Source organism: Rhineura floridana, chromosome 11 (genome assembly GCF_030035675.1).
Source record: "Rhineura floridana isolate rRhiFlo1 chromosome 11, rRhiFlo1.hap2, whole genome shotgun sequence".
Taxonomy (NCBI): Eukaryota; Metazoa; Chordata; class Lepidosauria; order Squamata; family Rhineuridae; genus Rhineura; species Rhineura floridana.
Window position 1 is genome coordinate 6204110 of NC_084490.1, and position 21754 is coordinate 6225863.

The following is a 21754-nucleotide window of genomic DNA, read 5'->3' on the forward strand; positions in this document are numbered from 1 at the left end:
TATACAGACCTCAGATCTTTGCCCCAAAATTTGAATAGATATAATGGCAAATACATTTTGCTTCTACTATCATCCAGCCTCTTTTTTTTTTGAGATTAATCTGTTCCTCTCCACTTCTTTCCAGAACTAACCCACCACATGAAAGCCATTGATTCTCCTGTCAGGTATGCTTTAAGTTGGATTCCTGCATTGAGCAGTGAGTTGGACTTGATGGCTGTATAGGCCCCTTTCAACTCTATGATTCTATGATTCCATGGAAGAAACCACAACATGGGATATCTGTGAGTTGGTTCTCTTTTATTCAGCCATAGGCCAAACATGCATGCATGGAATTTATTTACACAGGGTTTATCTGACAACACTAGAGAAAAATCTGGGGTAGGCCGAAGAGGTCGCAATGTTGTAGGAGGGGTGGTCATCATTTTTTACCCTGGGATTTCTCTACCGTCCTCTGGGTGAACTTCATGCTGAGTGCTTCGTGGACAACCATGCAGGTGTATGATGTGTGACTGTCCCATTCACTTGCGTCGACTGACAGCCTGCTGTAGAGAAAGTAGGCATTCTTGGTTTTGTCCTTCATGACCGGCGTGTTGACATACTGATCTTCAGGCAGGGCATTGTGATTCTTCAGCCACTGGACATTGACATCGACTGGGCTGAAGCTGTCAATCATGCAGATGACAAACAGCTCTGCTGACTGAGCGCTGATTTGCTCTTGGTGGGGTGGGAAAAGGTACACATTGGGAGCAGCCATCTTTCCTTTATGAGTGTAGAAAAAAACCATGAGAGAAAAGGAGAGGCAATAGTAATTATGTTTAGGCCAAATTAGTGGACACAATGTAGGGAATGGAGATCTTGAAGGGAGGGGAATGGGGGAGTATCTAGAAGAGACTGTGATCGTGTTCTCATGAACACAGCCTAGAGAGGCATTCCTGACTGGGTTATTCAGGAGGATGTGCCTCACTTCTGGAGGGTTCACACACACTTCAAAGCAGCAGCGCAGTCCCTATAATTATCCCAAATGGCTGATCATATTATCTGAAAGCACACGAGGATTTCCCAGAATTCATCTTTGGACCCAGTGTTGCCTTCAGATAAAACATATAGCGTAAAGTTTTGAAGCACTATAAAAAAGCAGTGAGGAGAGACAACAGTAGACACATTGGGCAGATCACCACAGGGCCTCCATCAGACTGATTTCAGTTGCAACATGGCGTCTCCAGCCGTTGGTGCCCAGAGTGAATTTCAGATGTGCCAAGGCTGCGCTGCTTTTTTAAGTGTTCCCTTTCCTTCCACAGGAGGTTGCTGGGACAAAAGGCCACCAGTCCCAGAATGGGAAATCAATCCTGTTTCCCCCTTACCTGTCTTCTTGGCAATTGTCTTGGTGATGGGAACAGGCAAGCTTGGAGATTCCACTTTGCAGGTGAATTCCTCTCTGTCTAGCCAAGATGTGACAGGGAGAGTGCTGATAGCAGTGTAGGTTCCATTAAACTGTTCTGCCACGTCCAGTAAATCTGGTTGCACAGGGCCTGATCTCTCCCGTGTCCAGCTCACTTTCAAACCGTCTGCACTATCCAGATTGTTTACCACACAGGTGACTTTGGGGTCCCTGTTTATGTACAGGTCTTTGGGGGTTGGGGGTAAGGTGTAGACGCTAATGCTGGCGCACTGGCGGCTGCTGTCATCTGGGGATACAAAAACTCATGTCAAGTCACTAGTCAACCCTCCAACTCCAAAAAGGAGTTTATGCGGCATCCCTTTAAGAAGAGCATTCTGTACTGCGGAGTAAAGGGAAGCAAGAACCCCACACCTGGTGTACAGATTGAAAGAAGGAAGCAGGGTATTCTAGAATCAATAAAAGCTCCATATTCCATTATCAGTAACTGAGTGGGCCGGGCCAGTTCCCTGTCAGTCCCTCCCTCCTCCTGACATCAGCCTCTGCTACCAAGACCACATTGCTCTAGTATCAAGGACCAGGTCGACAGCAGATGATTTGAGTAACTGAGCCAGGCAACATGTTGCGGAGGAAGGAAGGTGTGCTCTGGCCCATCCCCTGGAGAGGACTTAATATGAATTGGGGAAATCCCAGCTGTGGCAGTCTGTCACTCCTGAATGTGAGAGAAGGCATATATCAAAGGACACCTGGGATGGAGCACTCCACTATGACCTCCCAGATTCCTGCTTCCAGTAGAAATGAAGCAACAACACTAAGATCAGGTGTATGTGGCAGTCGGTGGGAAAAGCCATATCTCAACAGGGACATAGTTGAAAGTGGTAATAATAATAATAATAATAATAATAATAATAATAATAATAATAATAATAATATATTTCTACCCTGCCTTTTGGCCAAAAGGCCCTCAAGGTGGCTTACAAAAAACACAAATTTAGAAATACATAAAAAAATTTTTTTACAAAAATTGAATAACAAATACCATTATTAAAAAGCAGCAATTACGAGTGGTTATGTATGTTTGAATTAGGGAGGACATTGTCATGAAATGATTAGCACCTGAGAGGATCTGTGGCGATCTGGAAGCAGCCCTCCTCTTCACCTTTCAATCTACGCCCACCAAAATAAACCAAAACAAAGCCCCGACACAGTCAGTAGTTCTTACCTTCACATTTCTTGGCTTTGCTTTTCACCTTGGTTTGGGTCGCTTTGTGGGAAACCTGACAGTGGATGACGTTTCCCTCCATCCAGTCTGCTTGGCTAATGTTGGCTGTGCTCATGGTGCTGAAGGTGTAACTGCTGGCATCTTTCCTGGGTGGCTCAGTGAACGAGGGTAGCAACCCGGATTTCCCACCCACTAGCCACTCTACTATCACTTCTGAGGGGTAGAAGCCAGTGATAAAGCACACCAGCTCCATGGTGGCATCGCTGGACCTGGGCTTGCAGGAGGAATGGAGCAGGCGGACTTCTGGGGCCTTTGGCTCGGGCAGTGTCTCACAGCCTGGAGGAGGATAAATTATGTGAGGGTAGGGGGGTGGATGAATCTGTCAGTTTCAGTTTTCCTCAGTGTCTTATTTTCCCAGTTCTCCACATGAGTTTGCAGATATTTTTAAGACAAGTCCTCATGAAAATTCAGCTGCATTTCAGTGCAAATATCTCTGAACATTTGTATCTTGGTGTGCAATTTTGTCTAACATACATGTCTTTCCAAAGCAATGTTCCCAATATAATGCATGCTTGTGTGTTATTTTCAATAATATACATGTTTATTTTTATGCACCCTTTACCCTAGTAGATGCATTCTTGCACACATTACGCGGTTGGAGAACTGCATTGTAAATTCAGAGAAGTGCAGATTTCAAAAGATGGCTGTGTTTTGGTTCACATATTGTTTTGGCAAGTTAGGTTGAGAACTGAATTGAATTTCTCCCCCATCCCTATGTTTGGGGCAGGAATACCACTTTTTGGTGATCTACCCACCTGTCTCCCACTGAACATAAGCCTTGAGGTCCAAATGGGGGGATACCCTTAGTGAGCAGATGTAGCGGTGCGTAGCCATTAGTTCATCTGCCATTGGCCTCTGTTGTTTCTCCTATTACTGTTCTTCCTGCCTTTAGCCACACTGGTCCCAAAGCTCTGATCAGCCCTCGTCCTCTCACTGAGGTTCTTCTGCGCTGAATCCTTCCTCAAACCTTGCCTTTCCCCTATAACTATCATGCTTTGCCTTGCCTCCTCCTGTACACAAAGGATGGCACAGGGTGATTGCTCCCAGCCCTTCCTTCTGTCGTCACATGGGATTAGGCCTCAGGAACCCCTCAGATCTTTGTTTACTCCACTGGTTCTACATGCTGACAAATGATACAAGCAATAAACAAGGGTGTGTGTGTGTGTCATGCATGCCAATGACACAAAAATATGTGTGTTACCCATGTTGGTAACATTGCTACAAGAATAAAGCAGCAACAACTAAAATGTTTAAAAAATAAATCACCAGAAATCCCCCTAAATTTAACAATTTAACCTCGAACACATTAAAAAAAGGTTGTAGCTGGAGGTCTGTATCTTGCCACTGGACGAATGAAATCTGAAATGGCACCAGCTGACTTCCCCCTACACCATTTTTGGTACTGAATGGACAACTGCAAACTTTTCTGCCCCCCACCCCGTAGATTATAAACGATGTTTGGCTGGGGCCATTTTTTGTGCTGTCTGCAGTGCTTAACATGCTTCCTGGTGCTAGACAAAAGTTGGATTTTGTCCCACAGTACTACCCACAAATACTGTAACCATTCCCCATCTCTTCACCCGCATATTTTACTTCACTGGCTTTCACCACATCGAAGCAGATAATAAAGGCCCAGCCAGACTCACTTGCAATGTCTTTGATGATCCCGGAACTGGCAGCTTTATGTGTAACTTTGCATTGGAACTTGTCCGATTTCCATTTGCTGACTGGGACAGTGAGCTGGCTGCTGAGGGTGTAGTGGCCACTCGATGAATCAAACAGTGGAGGGAAGGTCTGGATGCCATTGGCCCCTGAATTCCACTGGACTGTGACTGGTTCAGGGAAGTAGCCAGCGACCAGACAACCCATGGAGACCTGGGAGGCGGTGGAGAGGTCTTGGTAACAGGGGGACAAGGGAAACACGGCTGGGGCTTTAAGGGGCTCTGCAAGGGAAGAGGTAAAAATACATGATGATAATGATAATGATACGCTCTCCAGCAAATGTGTATACATGAGTATTCCAAGAGCTAAATGCAGGTTACAAGGTATCATCTCTTTATATCCTCATGTCAAGCCTTCTTTGAGGTGGCAGCATGTTCACCTGAACGACACTTGGGCAGGCCCAAGTTCATCCATAGTTCTGACAATGTCAGAAGTGCCAAACCCACTTGGAATTAAGAATGCCGCCCAACTGATCTCACTGTTAGAGGGAAGGGCAAGGATGTATGTATTGCACTGGAGCCTCACTTTCAAGTTTAGTTCTGTGGCCGTGAGTTTAGTTTTGCAGCCATGTTTTTATAAGTCTTAATTGTATTGTTTTAATACTGATATGTTTGCTGCCCTGGCCTCCTTTGGAGGAAGTTGTGGGATATAACTCTAACAAATAAATAATAAATAAATGAGGGCTAGAAACCTGCTTTAAAAACAATGAAAGCTTAGGATGCTTTGCAGAATTCATGCAGCCTTGTTTGACAGACTGTTTCTCTTTGAATTGGCCCAGTCTTTTACTTCTCTCCTTGAAGTGCAATTGCGCTGTGAGCCCCCCTTCAGCTTTCTGGCCTCACACTCATTATGTGTAGCACTATGGGAGACATTTTATTTTGTGTGGTGTAGTGGTTAAGGTGTTGGACTATGACCTGGGAGACCAGGGTTCGAATCCCCACATAGCCATGAAGCTCACTGGGTGACCTTGGGCCAGTCACTGCCTCTCAGACTCATGAAAACCCTATTCAGAGGGTTGCCACAAGTCGGAATCGACTTGAAGGCATCACATTTTTTTATGTGGATAAACAAGATGTATGGCCAATGGGGTAGATCTTACAGCCAGGAGGTGCTGCCCATGAAAAAGAGGTGTGTTTTTGGGCAAGGAATGCAGGAAAGTAGGCAGAAAACAAGGGGAATATTTTTGGCAAACACTAGTGGCAAAACTGTGTCTGGCGTTTGCATAAAAGGAAACCGGATGCCAGAAAGAAAGGTCCTAGCCCAGGGGTGGGGAACCTTTGCAGCCTGAGGGCCGCATTCTGTCATGGGCAAACCTCTGGGGGCCACATGCCATTGGGAGGCATGGCCAGAGGCAAATGTGAGCAGAGCAGCAAATGCAGGTCTTACCTTGGTATAGTCAGCAACGTTCTAGCTAAACAACAGTCAGAGGTTTCTACATACATTCCAGCCAGGAAAAAATACCCACAGAGGGTATGGTGTAGGTCTGGGGAGGGTTCCGAGGGCCAGACAGACAGGTTTAGAGGCCCTGAGCATGAGGTTCCCATCCCCTGTTCTAGCCCGTGCTCTCTCTGTGGGCTAGTTTAATAAGAACGGTATGCATTTTTTAAATGAAGACGCATTTGTCAAATGGTACCTCTCAGGCATGCGTTTAATACTTCAGTGAGAACAAGGCCTTCCAAACCATTAGGAGGCGTGGAACCTTAGGGTCTAGAGGGGGCTGGAGTTCAGCCCCTGAGAGAAACTTCAGGTTGCTCAGCAACTTGCAAATTGTAACTCTCTAGACCAGACACACTACTAAATCTTTTTTATATATAGGCTGCATTCACACCATACAATTTCCCCCACTATTATTCCACTTTAAACAGTCTTGGCTTCTCCCAAAGAATCCTGGGAAGTGTAGTTTGTTAAAGGCTTGGAGGGTTGTGAGGAGACCCCTATTCCCCTCACAGAACTACAATTCCCAGACTTCTCTGGGAAGAGCGACTGATTGTTAAACCATTCTGGGAACTGAACCTGTGAGAGGAATAGGGCCTGACCTGTCAGCACCCTAAACAAATTACCCTTCCCAGGATTCTTTGGGAGAGGCCATGAGTGTTTAAAGAGGAATAATAGTGGAATATATGTATGGCGTTTAGGGTTGCCAGCTCTCTTCATTTTTGGTCCTGCTCACAAGTCACTCAGAAAATTATGAGGAGAAGCTTTTTCTGTCACAGCAGGAAAACCTTCTGCTGCTGAGTTTCCTTGGTTCAAAAGAAAACCAAGGTACATTGTTATAGCTATGTCTCTCTGGCAGGTGATCCACTACCCATTTGAGACAAAGACCACATACTCACCATCCATTTAAAGCTTTCTTATACCACTTTAAACAGTCATGGCTTCCCTCAAAGAATCATGGGAAACGTCATTGGTAAGGGTGCTGTGAGTTAGGATACGCCCTGTTTCCCTCACAGAGGTATATTTGACAGTTAAACCACTGTGAAAACTGTAGCTCTGTGAGGGGAACAGCCATCTCCTAACAACTCTTAGCACACTTAACAAACTACAGTTCCCGGAATTCTTTGGGGGAAGCCAAGACTTTGGGGGAAGCCAACTATACCACACTACTAGCAGAAACTGGTAATGATTTGAAACAAATGCTGATGAAAGATAAAGAGGAAAGCACAAAAGCAGGACTGCAGCTGAACATCAAAAAGACTAAAGTAATGACAACAGAAGATTTATGTAACTTTAAAGTTGACAACGAGGACATTGAACATGTCAAGGATTATCAATACCTTGGCACAGTTATTAACCAAAAATGGAGACAACAGTCAAGAAATCAGAAGAAGGCTAGGACTGGGGAGGGCAGCTATGACAGAACTAGACAAGGTTCTCAAATGCAAAGATGTATCACTGAACACTAAAATCAGGATCATTCAGACCATGGTATTCCCAATCTCTATGTATGGATGTGAAAATTGGACAGTGAAAAAAAGGGATAAGAGAAAAATCAACTCATTCGAAATGTGATGAAGGAGAGCTTTGCACATACCATGGTCTGCAAAAAAGACCAATAATTGGGTGTTAGAACAAATTAAACCAAAAGCTAAAATGATGAAACTGAAGTTATCATACAGTAGGGTCCCGCTCATATGGTAGGTTCTGTTTCAGACCACTGTCGGAAAGCAAAATCTGCCAAAAAGTGGAACGCATTGACTAACATTGACCAAAATGGCGCCTGACAGCCAAAAAACACCATAAAAATGGAACGAGCGCCGTAGGAGCAGGACCTTTCTGCAATTGACAACCACTGTATCGGTGGAACTCTGCAAAGCAGAGCACCGCAAAGCGGGGCCCTACTGTACTTTGGACACATCATGAGAAGACATGATTCACTAGAAAAGACAATACATGTATTGCTGGGAAAAACAGAAGGGAGCATAAAAAGAATACCAAACAAGAGATAGCTTGATTCCATAAAGGAAGCCACAGACCTGAACTTACAAGATCTGAACAGGGTGGTTCATGACAGATGCTCTTGGAGCTCACTGATTCATAGAGTCGCCATAAGTCGTAATGTACTTGAAGGCGCATAACAACAACGACATGACTGCTTAAAGTGGTATAAGAGGGCTTTAAATCAATGGTGTGGATGTGGCCACAGTGGTTAGATTTAAGAACACTTCATCCAACTGAGCTCAGCAGGATGAAGCAATTGAGATTTGCTTGGGTTTCAGTGAATTTTGATCAGGATCTATAGTTGCAATCTTGTGTGCACTTGCCTAGGATTATGTCTCTTTGAACATGGCAAGACTTAATGTCTGAGCAAATGGATGTTACTAACTGTCTCAGGTAACTTTTTTTTTGCTGGAAGCACCCACGTCTCAAAACTTCGTGCCTCCTTTTAGTTCTGCAAGTTCTCACTTCCTCTAATTTCAGCACCATCTGCAGTTTGCAGGTGTCCTGCATCCTATTTGCTGCTCTCTCAGATATGGATTTGAAAGAAAGTTGATAAAGGGACAATCAAATAACAGTGGCCAAAAGGAAACACAAGCAGTTTACAGAATATTTAATTGTGATTAGAGAATAACTTCAATAGCTGGTGGTAATAATAGGAAGCCAAATTAATTTGTACAATCAATTGCAACTTGTTCTCTTTTTGAGCTCTAAATGTGGAAGCTTCTCTAGTCTACAGGTTATCAGCAACTAGGGTTGCCAGGTTCTTGGCCTGATCCTGATCCTGTATCTTTAGGAGAAGAGAAAGTAAGCCAAGTGCAGGTGTTCTTGCAACATTGTAATGAGAAAAACCACAAGGTGGAATTCTTTCTTCCCCCTGCACAACTTTTAAAGATACAGAAGACCTCTTGCTTGTCATGCCCGGCTTCCAAGAGGTCTTCTGTATCTTTAAAAGTTGTGCAGGGGGAAGACAAAATTCCACCTTGTGGTTTTTCTCATTACAGTGTTGCAAGAACACCTGCACTTGCCTGACTTTCTCTTCTCCTAAAGATACAGGATCAGTCTCAGGCCAAGAACCTGGCAACCCTATCAGCAACTGAACTTACCCAGCCTACCTCAGAAATGACAATGTACTGGCCTCACACTTGAGTTCTGCTGGATAAAATCCTAGCTAACCTCAAGAGGATGAGACGATTAGCAGAAATATAGGGGCTGTGTTATTCATACATCGTCCACTACATGTACATAAAGGCAGAAATTATTTAGAGAGAGGAAAATGCTTAAAGGCAGAAATTCTTCAGGTGAAGCTTCTTCAGGACATAGATGTAGTAATGGAAGATGTGTTACTGCTTATCTTTCTGTTTGTCATATTCAAGACCCAAACCAGAAGAAAAAAAATGTTGGCAGCCCGAACCTGCTTATATCTAAAGATTTTGCTCCTGAACTTTCTTGATTGCTCACTTATGTGAAATTCCAGTACAGTAACAGAACTGTTAAAGGACTACTCGGGAATAAATGCATAATTGGCAAAGGCAACCTGCTGAGCCTGGAGATTCTCCTCCTAAGCCAACTTTTGGGGCATATATAAATTTATATTGGATTTATGCCACATTCGCTGCAACCCCATAGAATCTTGGGAGTTGCAGTTTTGTGAGGGTGCCACGAATGATATTTTAGAGATTGCAGCCCCATCGCTAAACTACAGTTCCTGGGGTTCCCTTGAGGAGAGGGAATGATGGTTAAATGACCCAGGCAGAAGTGTATATTTACTCTTAGCCTGCTCCAGTTTCCATCTTTGGCTCAGGAGTGCCTTCAGCTTTTTCTTCCTTCCCTACCTTCCAATGTTTCACAGGTGAAAACAGGACCATGCTTGTGGTGTTCCCTATTCTCATGCTGAGGGTTACTACCCAGGCTCTCTTCCCATTGCATATTGCAGAGGTAGGGTGCAAGGTATAAAGAGGACAGGGGGCTCTTGCACCTTTAGCAGTTGTGAAGAAGGGGGAATTTCAGCAGGTGTAGCTTGTCATACAAGCTTGAAATGCCATCTTCTACAAAACTACTGAGGGTGTACCCGCTTGCCCTCACTTGTCTACCCTCTACAGAAGGCTCTGTTTATTCTGTCTGTCCGTGCATTCTGTAGTGTTATTTTATCTATTTTACTCAATATATGAGTCACCTAACAAACAAAATTCTCCAGGCAGCATGCATAGGAAAACAGACAAAATTAAAACAAACTATGCAACAATTCAGTAATACCATAAAATCAAACAACAACCACAACCCAGTTTTAGATAGAATCCAGCCAAGTGTGCCCTGAAATGTTTCAAAAACCAAGAAGGGTCATGATATGGTGGGAAAGCATAAATGTCCAACAATACATTCTCAAAAGTTCAGAATGAGCCTCATCAGCATGTGAAACGGGAGGCTGTACATTAAATGGAACTTAAGCTCATGAGATATGCCCATTCCCATCCACCCAGAGTTTTGATTTCTAGGGGTCCCAAGGAGGCCCCTGAACCCTGGACGATGGGAACTCTCACAATAGCATGGTTTCAACAAGGCCTTTCCCAAAGGCAAAACGAGGGCAGTGCTTTACCTGAGACAAGTTCATAAAGATAGGAACTGTCCCTGGCAGTTGAGTCTGGTGGTCCCAATGTCATTGGGGCAGTGAATCCGTTCCGGGTGTTAGTCCAAACTTTCAAGGAGTTGAGCTCCTTGAAAGTTTGGACTAAAACCCGGAGCGGATTCACTGCCCCGCTGACATTGGAGCCCCCAGTCTCCACAGGTCCCTGGAAGAGAGTGGCTGTTGGTGCACATGTCCTTCTCAGTTTGCAAGACCTGGAATACCTCTTTCCCCTGGGTTTCCTTTCTTCCCCTGCACAGTAAGCAGGGATGGCGGAGGAGCATTTTTGTGACCCCTGCTCCTTTGCCATTCCAGAGCAGCCTGACAGAGAAGTATTCCCTCCTCTTTATCTCTACACCAGGACAATCTTTGGCTCCTGGATTTCTGTGTGCCAGGTTGCGAGTAAAGGCTAAAGTTCAGCGGGTGTAGCTATCCAGCATGGAGACAGAGTGGTGGGGACAGCTTCGCTGACTGATTTTCTGCCAGCTAGACTATTGCTAATGGTGCATAAGCTCTGCAAGAAAAAATGTGGCTAGTCTGCCCCACGTCCCTCCAATAGGTGGATCTAGACTCCAGCTATCTAAAAGGCTACCCTGCTAACTCATCCCTGACAGAGCCTTACTCCCACCATTACCTCCTTGTCTAATCTGTTATACCTGCCTTTCCCAACCTTTCGGTCCCCAGATGTTGCTGGACTACCATTCCCATCGTCCCTGACCATTGCCCATGCTGGTTAGGGCTGATGGGAGTTTAGTCCAACAACATCTAGGGACCCAAAGATTGGGAAAGGCAGTGTTATACTACAGGGGAAGGGCCATAGCTCAGTGGAAGAGCATCCGCCTTGCATGCAGAAGGTCCCAGGTTCAATCCCTGGCATGTCCAGGTAAGGCTGGGGAAGTCTCCTGTCTGAAATCCTGGCGAGCTGCTGCCAGCCACTGTAGAGATAGTGCTGAGCTAGCCAGACCAATGGTCTGATTCAGTACAAGATAGCTTCCTATGTACACTCTCCTTACAAAAATGGGGGACAGAAATAGCATAGCTGATCATTTCACCCCATACCAACTCCTTTCATCTGAAGCCTCCACTGCATAAAGCTTCACCTGAGGATTTCTGCAGCCTGAGCTTGCTGTCAAAGGCACAAGGTTGCATCCAACCGGATCCTACTCAAAAAGTCGACCCATTGAATTTAATGGACCTAAGCGAGTCATGGCCCTTAACTTTAATGGGCCTCCTCTGAGTAGAGCTGGCTGCCCATGGGACTTGGTGAGGCTGTTCCTCACCCCCTCCGGTCAGTTAGCAACCCTAGACAGAATCCAGGAGCTCTGCTAGCAATCCGTCTGCTCCAGCTTTCTGAAACGCATCTGCCCTAAAACCCACTGTTCTCCAAAACTAGAGACGAGCCCTCTGAATCTTGGTTGCATGCGCTTTCCACTCTGTAACCCAGGAACCCTCACCTGGCTAGGGAGAGAACCCAAACACTCTGGTACTCAGCACACCTCTATCTTCCCTTCCTCAGCCAGCGCTGAGGACCAAACTCAGGAGACCTAGCTCTCACCATCCCCAGCTTGAAACCACTAGACATCACTCTCCTTCTAACCCTGGGACTCCATGCTTGGTTTAATCTGTGATGCTCTTCTCCCACCTCCCAGGAGCCTCCCTGGGCTTCCCCTGCTCCCTCTCGCAAGGGCACCAGATCCCACTTTCCTGCTTCTCTAAACCGCTCCATTACACTTCCCTCCTGCAGCTGGATAGAGAACCCAGAAAGCCATCTTTGAGTGGTTCTCCGGAAGCTCTTCCTGAGAATTGCAGTGCATCCCCTACCAGGAGTTCTGGCTGTAGACCTGTGTCCCAGCTTGCTCAGCCCCGCTCATTGGTTATAGTCCCTTTCAGACAGAATCCTACCTGCTTCAACCCTTGCACCTAGCAAAGCTTGGGGAGGGGGGGATGTCTTCCTGCTCTCAAAAACCTGGGATCCTCAAAGCCACTTGCTTTCTAACCCTCTTGGCTCCTTTTCTGTGCTTGCTGCTTCAGGCCTCCCTCAGATACGAAGCCCCAAAGCTACGCATGGCAGCTGGAGCACCAGGCACGGGGCAGGCTTTCGGGCAGCCCTGTGTCTCCGCACCAACATCCTGAATCTTGCTCTCTGACGGCTTCCCTGAAGCCAGTTGCAGCTGGAAGGCAAGCAGGTCCCCAGCTGAGCGTCAGCCCTGGAGCAGGCTTTGGTAGCCCACTTGACCACTAGACTGCTTCCCTGAGGACTGTTGCTTACCTAGGAACTGAGGGATACCCCAGGCTGAGCATAACCCCCTTGTTCATCCAGGCCCCATGAAGCCTGGCTGCTCATCGGGATGGTCAGGAATCTCCCAGTGGAGTAACAGTCTTGGAGCAAACGTTCAGATAGCAGCCGCGCCTGCCTACCAGCTTCCTCAAAGCTTTGCTACATCATCGGAGGGGTCAGGAATCTCTCGTTTTAACCTCCAAGCTCTAGGCCAGCTACCCCGCCCCCGGGCTGGCTGCTCCCTGACAGATTCCTTGAGGCCTGCTGTTGGCTCAGGTAGGCTACAGCCCTCTCAGCTTAACACAAGGCTTGGCGATATTTCCTGGCTTCCCACTGCTTCTTCCAAAGCCTGCTCCTGATCTGGGAGACCAAGAGCCTCACAGCTGAGCAGTAGGCATGGGGCAGCCTTTGGGGCAGCCCTGTCTCTGTCCCCCAGCTTCCTGAAGCCAGCTGATCACCTGGGAAGGTCAGGAATCTCCCAGTTGAGCATAAGGCTTTGGGCAAGCTTTCGGGTAGCTCCCCTGCACCCTTCCAGCTGCTCATCTGGCAAGTCAGAGATCCCCCAGCTGAGCACTTAGCTGGGGCAGACTTTCAGCTGCCCTCCCCACTCCTCCTTCCCAGACGAACATGAGGCTTCAGTCTGGCAAGGCAGGAAGCTCCCAGCTGAGTTTCATGCTAGAGGAAGCTCACAGGCAGCCCTCTTGTCCCCCACCAGCTTCCTTGAAGTCTGATAGGCCAAGTATCTCCCAGCTGACCATCAGGCTTGTGGCAGGCATTGGGGCAGGCATCCAGGCAGCCCACCCCATCTCTTATGAAGCCTAATACTCAGCTGGGTGGTCAAGAACCTCCCAGTTGAGCATCAGGCTTGGGGCAGGCAACCAGGCAAGCATCTGGGCAGCCTGCCGCCCCCGCACCAGCTTTTGTGAATCTTAACACTTATCTAGGTAGTCTAACAAAGAATTCTCAGCTGAGCATCAGGCTTGGGGAAGACTTTCAGGTAGCCCCGTGGCTTCCCACTAGCTTCCTGAAGCCTGCTGAGCATCTGGGAGGGTTAGGAATCTCCCATTTGAGCATCAGGTGTGAGGCAAGCATATAGCTCCCCCCATTCCCAGCTGCTCCCCACCAGCTTATGCGAAGGTGGTCAAGAATATCCCAGTCAAGTATCAGGGGTGGGGCAAGCATCAAGAGAGCCCTCCCCACCCCCCGGCTGCTCCTCACCAGCTTATGTGAAGCCTAATGTTCAGTTGGGTGGTCAGGAGCCTCCCAGCTGAGCATCAGGCATGGGGCAGACTTCCATGTAGCCCTGTGGCTTCCCACCAGCTTTCTGAAGCCTGTTGAGGGTTCGGAATTTCTCATCAGGGCTTGGGGCAGGCATACAGGTAGCCCCCCCCCCAGCAGCTTATGGGAAGGCTTAAAGTTGGCTAGGTGGTAGAGAAGCTCGCAGTTCAGCACCAGGCTTGGACAGGTATCCAGGCAGCCCTACTCCCTGGCTGCTTCCCAGCACCTGTAAAACCTAACACTCCAGGCTGGCTTCAGATTTCCTATTTGCCCCAGGATCGACTTCCTTGAACCCTGACACTGAACTAGGTACTAGGGAATCTCCCAGCAGACCATCAGGGGGCACAGAGCTGCAGGTAGCCTCCTTGTTCCCCTCCAGGGCTCACAAAGCCTGGTGCTCATCCAGGAAGCCAGGGCTCCCCCAGCTGAGCATCAGACGGATTTTACAACTCCACCCCCCCGTGCCCCTCCAGCTGGTTTCAAGCCTAACACTCAGCTGGGTGGATATCAGGCTTGGGGCTTTCAGATAGCTCTCTTTCTTTCCCCACCCTGCTTCCCTCAAGCCTAACACTCTTTTGAGAAAGCAGGCGTCTCCCAAGTGAGCATTAGGCTTGGAGCAAGCTTTCAGGCAGCTTCTCACCCCACCTAAAAGCCTACTGCTCTTCTGTAGGGTCAGAAACTTCACAGCTGAGCGTCTGCTGGGGTAGACTTTCAGCCGTGCCAGTTTCCTTGAAGCCCAACCCAACGGTCATCTGGGAAGCCCAGATCTGAGCAAGCTTTTAGGGAGCCCTCTTGTCCCCCACCTGCTTCTTTGAAGCCTAACGTTCCTCACAGAGGGCAGGCGCTTCACCAGGGAGTACTACACTTGGGGCAAGCTCTCAGGTAGCCCCTGCACTTGCCCTCCTGCTTCCTAGCTGAACGTTTAGCCGGGAGGCAAGAAGGTAGCAGGCAGGTTGCCCAGCTGGGAAATAAGGTAGCATCCAGTTGAGGAGAAGTTAGCCAGGAGCCCTGGGGCTCTTCTCACCTACTTCATTTCGGCTTCTCTCCCAGCTGAGTGGCAGGGAGCTTCCCAGCTGAACAGGGCGCTCAGGGGAAGGTTCACATGCGTGCGTTGCCTTTGCTGCAGCCTGGCATTCGGCTCAGAAAAGAGGAGCTGAAACAGAGCTTCTGGAAGGTTGACCAGTCGCTCTGTGTCCATCTCCTTGGAGCCCTCAGCTGAGAGAGTCAGCCGAGGGCTGGGCTGCAGAGAAGTGGGAGGAACCCAGCAAAGCTGTCTTGCAAAGGTCAGGGAGGAAGAGCTTTCCCTGGGGAAGGGCCATAGCTCAGTGGCAGAGCGTCTGCCTTGCATGCAGAAGGTCCCAGCTTCAATCCTTGGCATCTCGAGGAAGGGCTGGGAGAGACTCCCATCCAAAACCCTGGGGAGCCACTGCCAATCAGTGTAGACCAGCCTTTCCCAACTAGTGGGCCACCAGCTGATGTTGGACCACAACTCCCATCAGCCTTGGCCAGCATTACCAATGCTCAGGAAAGATGTGAATTGTGGTCCAACAACATCTGGTGGCCCACTAGTTGGAAAGGCTGGTGTAGACAGTACTCAGCTCGATGGACCAACGGTCTGACTCAGGAGAAGGCACCTTCCTATGTTCCAAACCTGCTCCAGGCATGACATGAAGCAAGCCCCATTTACTGGAAGACGGTCTCAAGCAAGCCTTACAATTCAACATCAGCTAGGAAGCCTGAGTGTCAATATTAGGGTCTTGGATACAAATAAAAATAATTGTCCTCCAGCCCAGACATATTACCATTTACACCCTTCCTGGACAGACTCTTCTTCAGGCTTTCTATGTTTCTGCCTTCCCAGACCCAGAAAGTAAAGAACAAAACCTCTTTCACTCACCAAACCCAAGGCTGGAGATTGATTGGAGCAGACAGACATCTGCTGCCGTCCCACAGTCAGTTTCTCTTTGGGAGTCTTTTCTGTTGCAATGAGGCCTTCAGAGTTTTCCCTTCGCTATGTTCTTAAGAAGGGCCTTAAAAAAGAACTTTGCTGTTTAGTGGCATCCTGAGAGCAGGCGTGAAGATGTGAAGAAAAGGTGTGAAAAAAACATCACCAGTGAGGTCCAAGGGATATAATTGGCAGCCTAGAGGTGTGAAACGCATTCAGCCGCACAAAAACTTCCCCTTTTTTCCACCTTGTTTACGTCTTTGCAAAATCCAAAAATCCCAATGCTGAGAAAAAGAAAGGCTATATGAAATACCCGAGTTGGGGTTAATCTGGCCGGCAAAAACACAGACCATTTATTTATTTATTTATTATTCAATTTATCTCCTGTCCTTCCTCCCAGCAGGAGCCCAGGGCGGCAAACAGAAACGCTAAAAACACTTTAAAACATCATAAAAACAGACCTTAAAATACATTGAAACAAAACAACGTTAAAAACATTTTTTTAAAAAAGCTTTAAAAACATTATTTTTTTAAAAAAGGGTTAAAACATATTAAAGAAGACATATTAAAAGCAATTATAACACAGACACAGACTGGGATACGTCTCAACTTAAAAGGCTTGTTGAAAGAGGAGAGTCTTCAAAAGGGGCCAAAAAGATAGCAGAGATGGTGCCTGCCTAATATTCAAGGGGAGGAAATTCCTCAGGGTAGGTGCCGCCACACCAAAGGTCCGTTTCCTATATTGTGCAGAACGGACCTCCTGATAAGATGGTATCTGCAGGAGGCCCTCACCTGCAGAGCGCAGTGATCGACTGGGTATATAAGGGGTAAGACGCTCTTTCAGGTATCCTGGTCCTGAGCTGTATAGGGCTTGTTTTAATTTACTTACTTGCACAGTAATGAATTAGTTAATTAAACTTAACAGGGTGTTTTGTGTGTGTGTCCAGGAGCACTCAAGGTGATGTATATAAATATCAAGGATTCCAGAGTCTTAAACTAACTGAGGATGCAATCCTATGTGCTCTTTAGGCTGCAGTCCTAACCTCACCTTGAGTTCACTTTACTCACCACTGAGTTCAACATCCCACTGAACTCTATCAGTCACTATAAGCCATGATAGTTATGATGTGCCTGCACTGTTGGAGGCTCTATGGGTCTGAATTAGGGTTGCCAGGTTCTTGGCCTGAGACTGATCCTGTATCTTTAGGAGAAGAGGAAGTCAGCCAAGTGCAGGTGTTCTTGCAACCCTGTAATGGGAAAAACCACAAGGTGGAATTCTCCCTTCCCTCTGCACAACTATTAAAGATACAGAAGACCTATTGGTTGCCAGGCCCACACTCCAAGAGGTCTTCTGCATCTTTAAAAGTTGTGCCAGGGGGAAGGGAGAATTCCACCTTGTGCTTTTAGCAGGTAGGGAGAGCTTTTATGCTCCGGTCCTGCTTGTGGACTTTGCATGGGCATCTCATTGGCCACTATTGAGGGGTATGATATTGTTATTATTTATTTCATTTATTTATTTATTTATTTATTAAGTTTATACCCAGCTTTATGGCCCAAAGGTCCTCAAGGTGGCTTACAAAAAACGTGAACATAATACATTCATTAAACCATAATACATCAATAAAATAATACAGTTCTCAAAATTAAATAAAAATAATATAATACAACTATATAATAATATAATACGATACAAAATAATATAATACAACTACACAAAACAATTACAACAAGGAATCTTCCAAGCATAAGGGTAGCACTGTTTAACTCAGGCTTGAATGCCACTCTAGGCCTCACCTTCAGCTGCCCCTCATTTCTTGTTATCAGCCATTTTTTAAAATCACATTTCATTCCTGCAAATGATTTTCAATTCTTACTTCATACAGCTGATAAATAAAACCACAAGGGCAATATATCTATAAGTGGCATTCAATGATGTCTGCCTACTTGCACATTGGAAATCTGCTTGTGCAACAGGTATTCCCATTTCTCATCTCCTCCCTACAGTCCCCTGTCTATCCCCCCAAATCTGCACCAGAGGGTCCCCTTACCCTCCAGAGCAGATTTTGAGTATACACCGGGGGGGGGGGAGAAGAAGAAGCCCTGTTGTGTGTGAGCGGGTGTCTGTTGGTGCCACACTGAATCTGACCCAATGTCAATACATCCTGCCTTTCAATTTATAGACAAATATACAAGGCAGATGGCTGAGGGCAGGCTGAAGTTGGTGGGGCAGTGCCCAGCCTCAGCTGTGTGCATTAGTTCTAGGTGTGCTTACACTGTGAGTGCCACATTCTCCTGAATGAAGCGTACAGTGTTCGAGGATTGGGATATTTGCAGGGAGAACAAAATGCTTATTTACAAAGCAATTGTACTACTGACCTTACTGTACGCCTGTGAGACATGGACCATCTATAAATGCCATTACCAACTTCTTGAAAGATTCCAGCAATGCGGTCTCCGGAAAATTCTGCAAATTACTTGGGAAGATAGGCCAACTAATGTTAGCGTATTTGAAAAAACCAAGGACCACCAGTGTTGAAACAATGATCCTCCAACATCAACTTTGCTGGACCAGCCATGTTGTTTGAATGCCTGATCACCATCTTCCAAAGCAGATACTTTACTCCCAACTTAAGGATGGAAAATATGAGCAGCGAGAAGTGGGAAGCTTTGGCCCATGAGTGTCCCAATTGGAAGTCGGCCATTATCAGAGGAGCTATGGACTTTGAAGAAGCACGAGTACAGGGCGAAAGGGACAAATGAGATAAGCGGAAGGCACATCAAGCAAACCCTCATCATGACCATCTTCCATCTGGAAAACCATGTCCTCACTGTGGGAGGCTGTGTAGATCCAGAATTGGCCTCCACAGTCACTTATGGACCCAATGTTAAAGACCTTACCCTGGAGGACAATCTTACTTGACCACGAGTGATCACCAGTGAATGAATGAATGCTTACTTGCACACCTCACTTAGTGTCAAACTCACCATTATGGAGGCAGCAATGTTTATTTGGTCACTACTCTATCCTGTTTATGTCTAAAATAGAAGCTAGCTAGGTTGGATCTACATCTTGGGTCCCTAGGAGTACATGGATGAATGTATCAGAACTTTTATCTGGTATTAAACCTGGCTGGGAGAGAAGTGATTGAACCAACAGAGTGGGGCTCGCTCTACCTCCCTTCACTTTTGCCAAGTGTGGAGAACCTTTGGTCCTCCAGCTGTTGCTGAACTACAACTGCCACCATCCTTTACCATTTGCCATGTTTGCTGGGGCTGATGGGAGTTGCAGTTCAGCAGCATCTAGGGGTCAAAGGTTTTGCATACCTTATGCAATACTTTTGATGTAAAAAAGTAGGCTCACCATCTCTTATTATAAATGTGAACAGGGCCGATGTGAGGAATGACTAGCATGATCTAGCATGGTCATTATAAATGAACTTCTATGGACCTAGAGACTTCTACAGAACTTGCTGAGGAAGCCATTATGGCTTCCTCAGCAAACTAAAAACAATGAGAGAAGCACTCCAAAGAATGCTAAAAAAGAAACCTTTTCTTAAAAGTGCCATTTCCTGAGATTTATCCTTGCAGTGCTAGATAGACAGTATCTGTGTGAGCTGCGTCTGCCAGTTCACAGAAACTGAATAAGATTTCTCTTGAAGAAGGAACCCAGGGTTCTGAAACCTATAGAGCGGTAATAAATCTCAGTATGTAGTTGGCACTTTTGAGAACAAGTTTCTCTTTTTATATTCTTCACCTTCCTCAACAATCAATATCAAGGGTGGAGATCCTTTGATCTTTGGGCTTAATTAGGCCTGACGTAGGTCCCAATTTGGTCTTCAATCACACCTACCTACCTCACACCTAGGGTTGCCAGGTTCCTGGCCTGAGACTGATCCTGTATCTTTAGGAGAAGAGAAAGTCAGCCAAGTGCAGGTGTTCTGGCAACACTGTAATGGGAAAAACCACAAGGTGGAATTCTCCCTTCCCCCTGCACAACTTTTAAAGATACAGAAGACCTCTTGTAGGCTGGGCCTGGAAATCAAAAGGTTTTCTGTATCTTTGAAAGTTGTGCAGGGGGAAGGAAGAATTCCACCTTGTGGTTTTCCCCATTACAGTGTTGCAAGAACACCTGCACTTGGCTGACTTTCTCTTCTCCTAAAGATATAGGATCAGTCTTAGGCCAGGAACCTGGCAACCCTACTCACACCTGACTTCATGTGTGATGTCAGGTGTGAGGCAGGTAAGGACATGGTTCCAAAGGAACAGTTGGGAGCTTAAAGTGAGCTCCCAATTGTCACTTTGCATATGGGGCTTGTATCAATCAGGTGATCAACACTGATAGTGAGCCTCCCTGGGACTGGCTGCACTAGGGGGTTCCTCATTAGGATCCAACTGTGCCTGCAAATGGACTTCAAAGGGGGTTGCTGTAACTGCTGATCAGCTGGTTGGTGGATCCAGTGAGCCCTTTTGAAGATGTCATTTGATTTCATAATGACACCAGATGAGCGACTCTGCCTATCTGTCAAAGTTAGCCTGCGGGGTGGGGCGGGGGAGAGAAGGATATAGCTTTCCAGCCAGTTCCACTTCCCATCTCTGTTCAACATATCGCCCAGAAGTTCAGCCAGGAACAGTGACCAGAAATCAGGGATGGTCTCTGATAAATTAGGACTGTTGGAGTATAGAGTGCAGATGGAGACTTAGTTGAATCAGTCGATTCATTGGGTTCCTCCCTGCTCTCTAATTCCAACACTTAGGGTGGCTTTCAAGGGGTGTTTGTAGGACATGAATTGTCACCTATGTATCTTTCCCAAATTCTCATGCGCCAAATTTTCCTACAAAGATAAATGGTGCAAAAAGTGTCACCTGCTACTTTTTTGAGAGTTGTGGTGTCCCTCAAGGCATAGAGCACAGTAGGAAAAAGTAGTTTTGGGGTCTCTTGAGATGGCACCTTAAAAATGTAGAAATTCTGCTAAATGACATGTGGTTGTTAATCATTCTGCAAAAGATCTCCCCGGCAGTTGATAATCTTGTTCAACAGAGTCCCCCCTGATTTAATTTATTACTTATTATTTCCAGGGCAAGAATAATGGGATTAATTTCACTGAGGCTGAACTGCAGGGCACACATTCCATCTCCTGATCTTTGCTGCTGATGGCAATATAGCTAAGCACCAAGAGTCGGTATCAACATTTGGCTAAGTCATCCCAAGAACAGATGTGTCCTGTTTATGCAAGCGACTCTGGCCAGGTGTGTGATTCCACTTTGAGCTAAAGGCTAGTGCTGATAGTCAGATAGAGATGGGCAGATGTTATGCATGGGACTTTGAATAGAAACTCATTTCCTTATGTGCTGTGACTCAGCTACAAGTGTCAAAGAGTGCATTTGATATGGGAAACCAAAGTGAATAGCAAACTGGTAATGGCTCCCCTCCCCCTTTTTTAAATGAGAGCTTCTCACTGAGTTTTCAGTTTCTTGGCGAAAATTATTCATTTTTGTATAAATGCCTACTTAACTTTTTGGAGGCACCATGACATTGTGAACGAAAGAGAGGTTGACATATATCCGCTTCCAGTATGGAAAACTGAAACACAGCTTATTCCTGGGGTGTATAATACCTATAGCAGGGGTAGGGAAACTTTTTTAGCCTGAGGGCCACATTCCTCTTTGAGCAACTTTATGGGGGCCACATGTCAGAGGCAAAAGTGGGAAGGGCAATGAATAGATATTTCATTTCGGAATGAATTGAAGGGTGTTTCCTGAATAAATGGAAATCATTTTTGCCTCTGGCTGCAATT

General features: G+C 46.4%; 1 protein-coding gene across 1 annotated transcript in view; it reads right to left on the reverse strand.

Annotated features, from left to right (window-relative positions):
• Positions 1-276: 276 nt before the first annotated feature.
• The window catches only part of LOC133366825 (uncharacterized), a 43555-nt gene continuing 22077 nt past the window's right edge, over positions 277-21754 (reverse strand). Inside the window, exons 9-13 of the mRNA XM_061590343.1 lie at positions 15912-15991; positions 4325-4621; positions 2619-2954; positions 1362-1685; positions 277-759 (exon numbers count right to left, since the gene is read on the reverse strand). Of these exons, the coding sequence (XP_061446327.1) occupies positions 419-759; positions 1362-1685; positions 2619-2954; positions 4325-4621; positions 15912-15991 (1378 nt within the window). The 3' untranslated portion in view covers positions 277-418. The remainder of the gene's footprint in view (positions 760-1361; positions 1686-2618; positions 2955-4324; positions 4622-15911; positions 15992-21754) is intronic.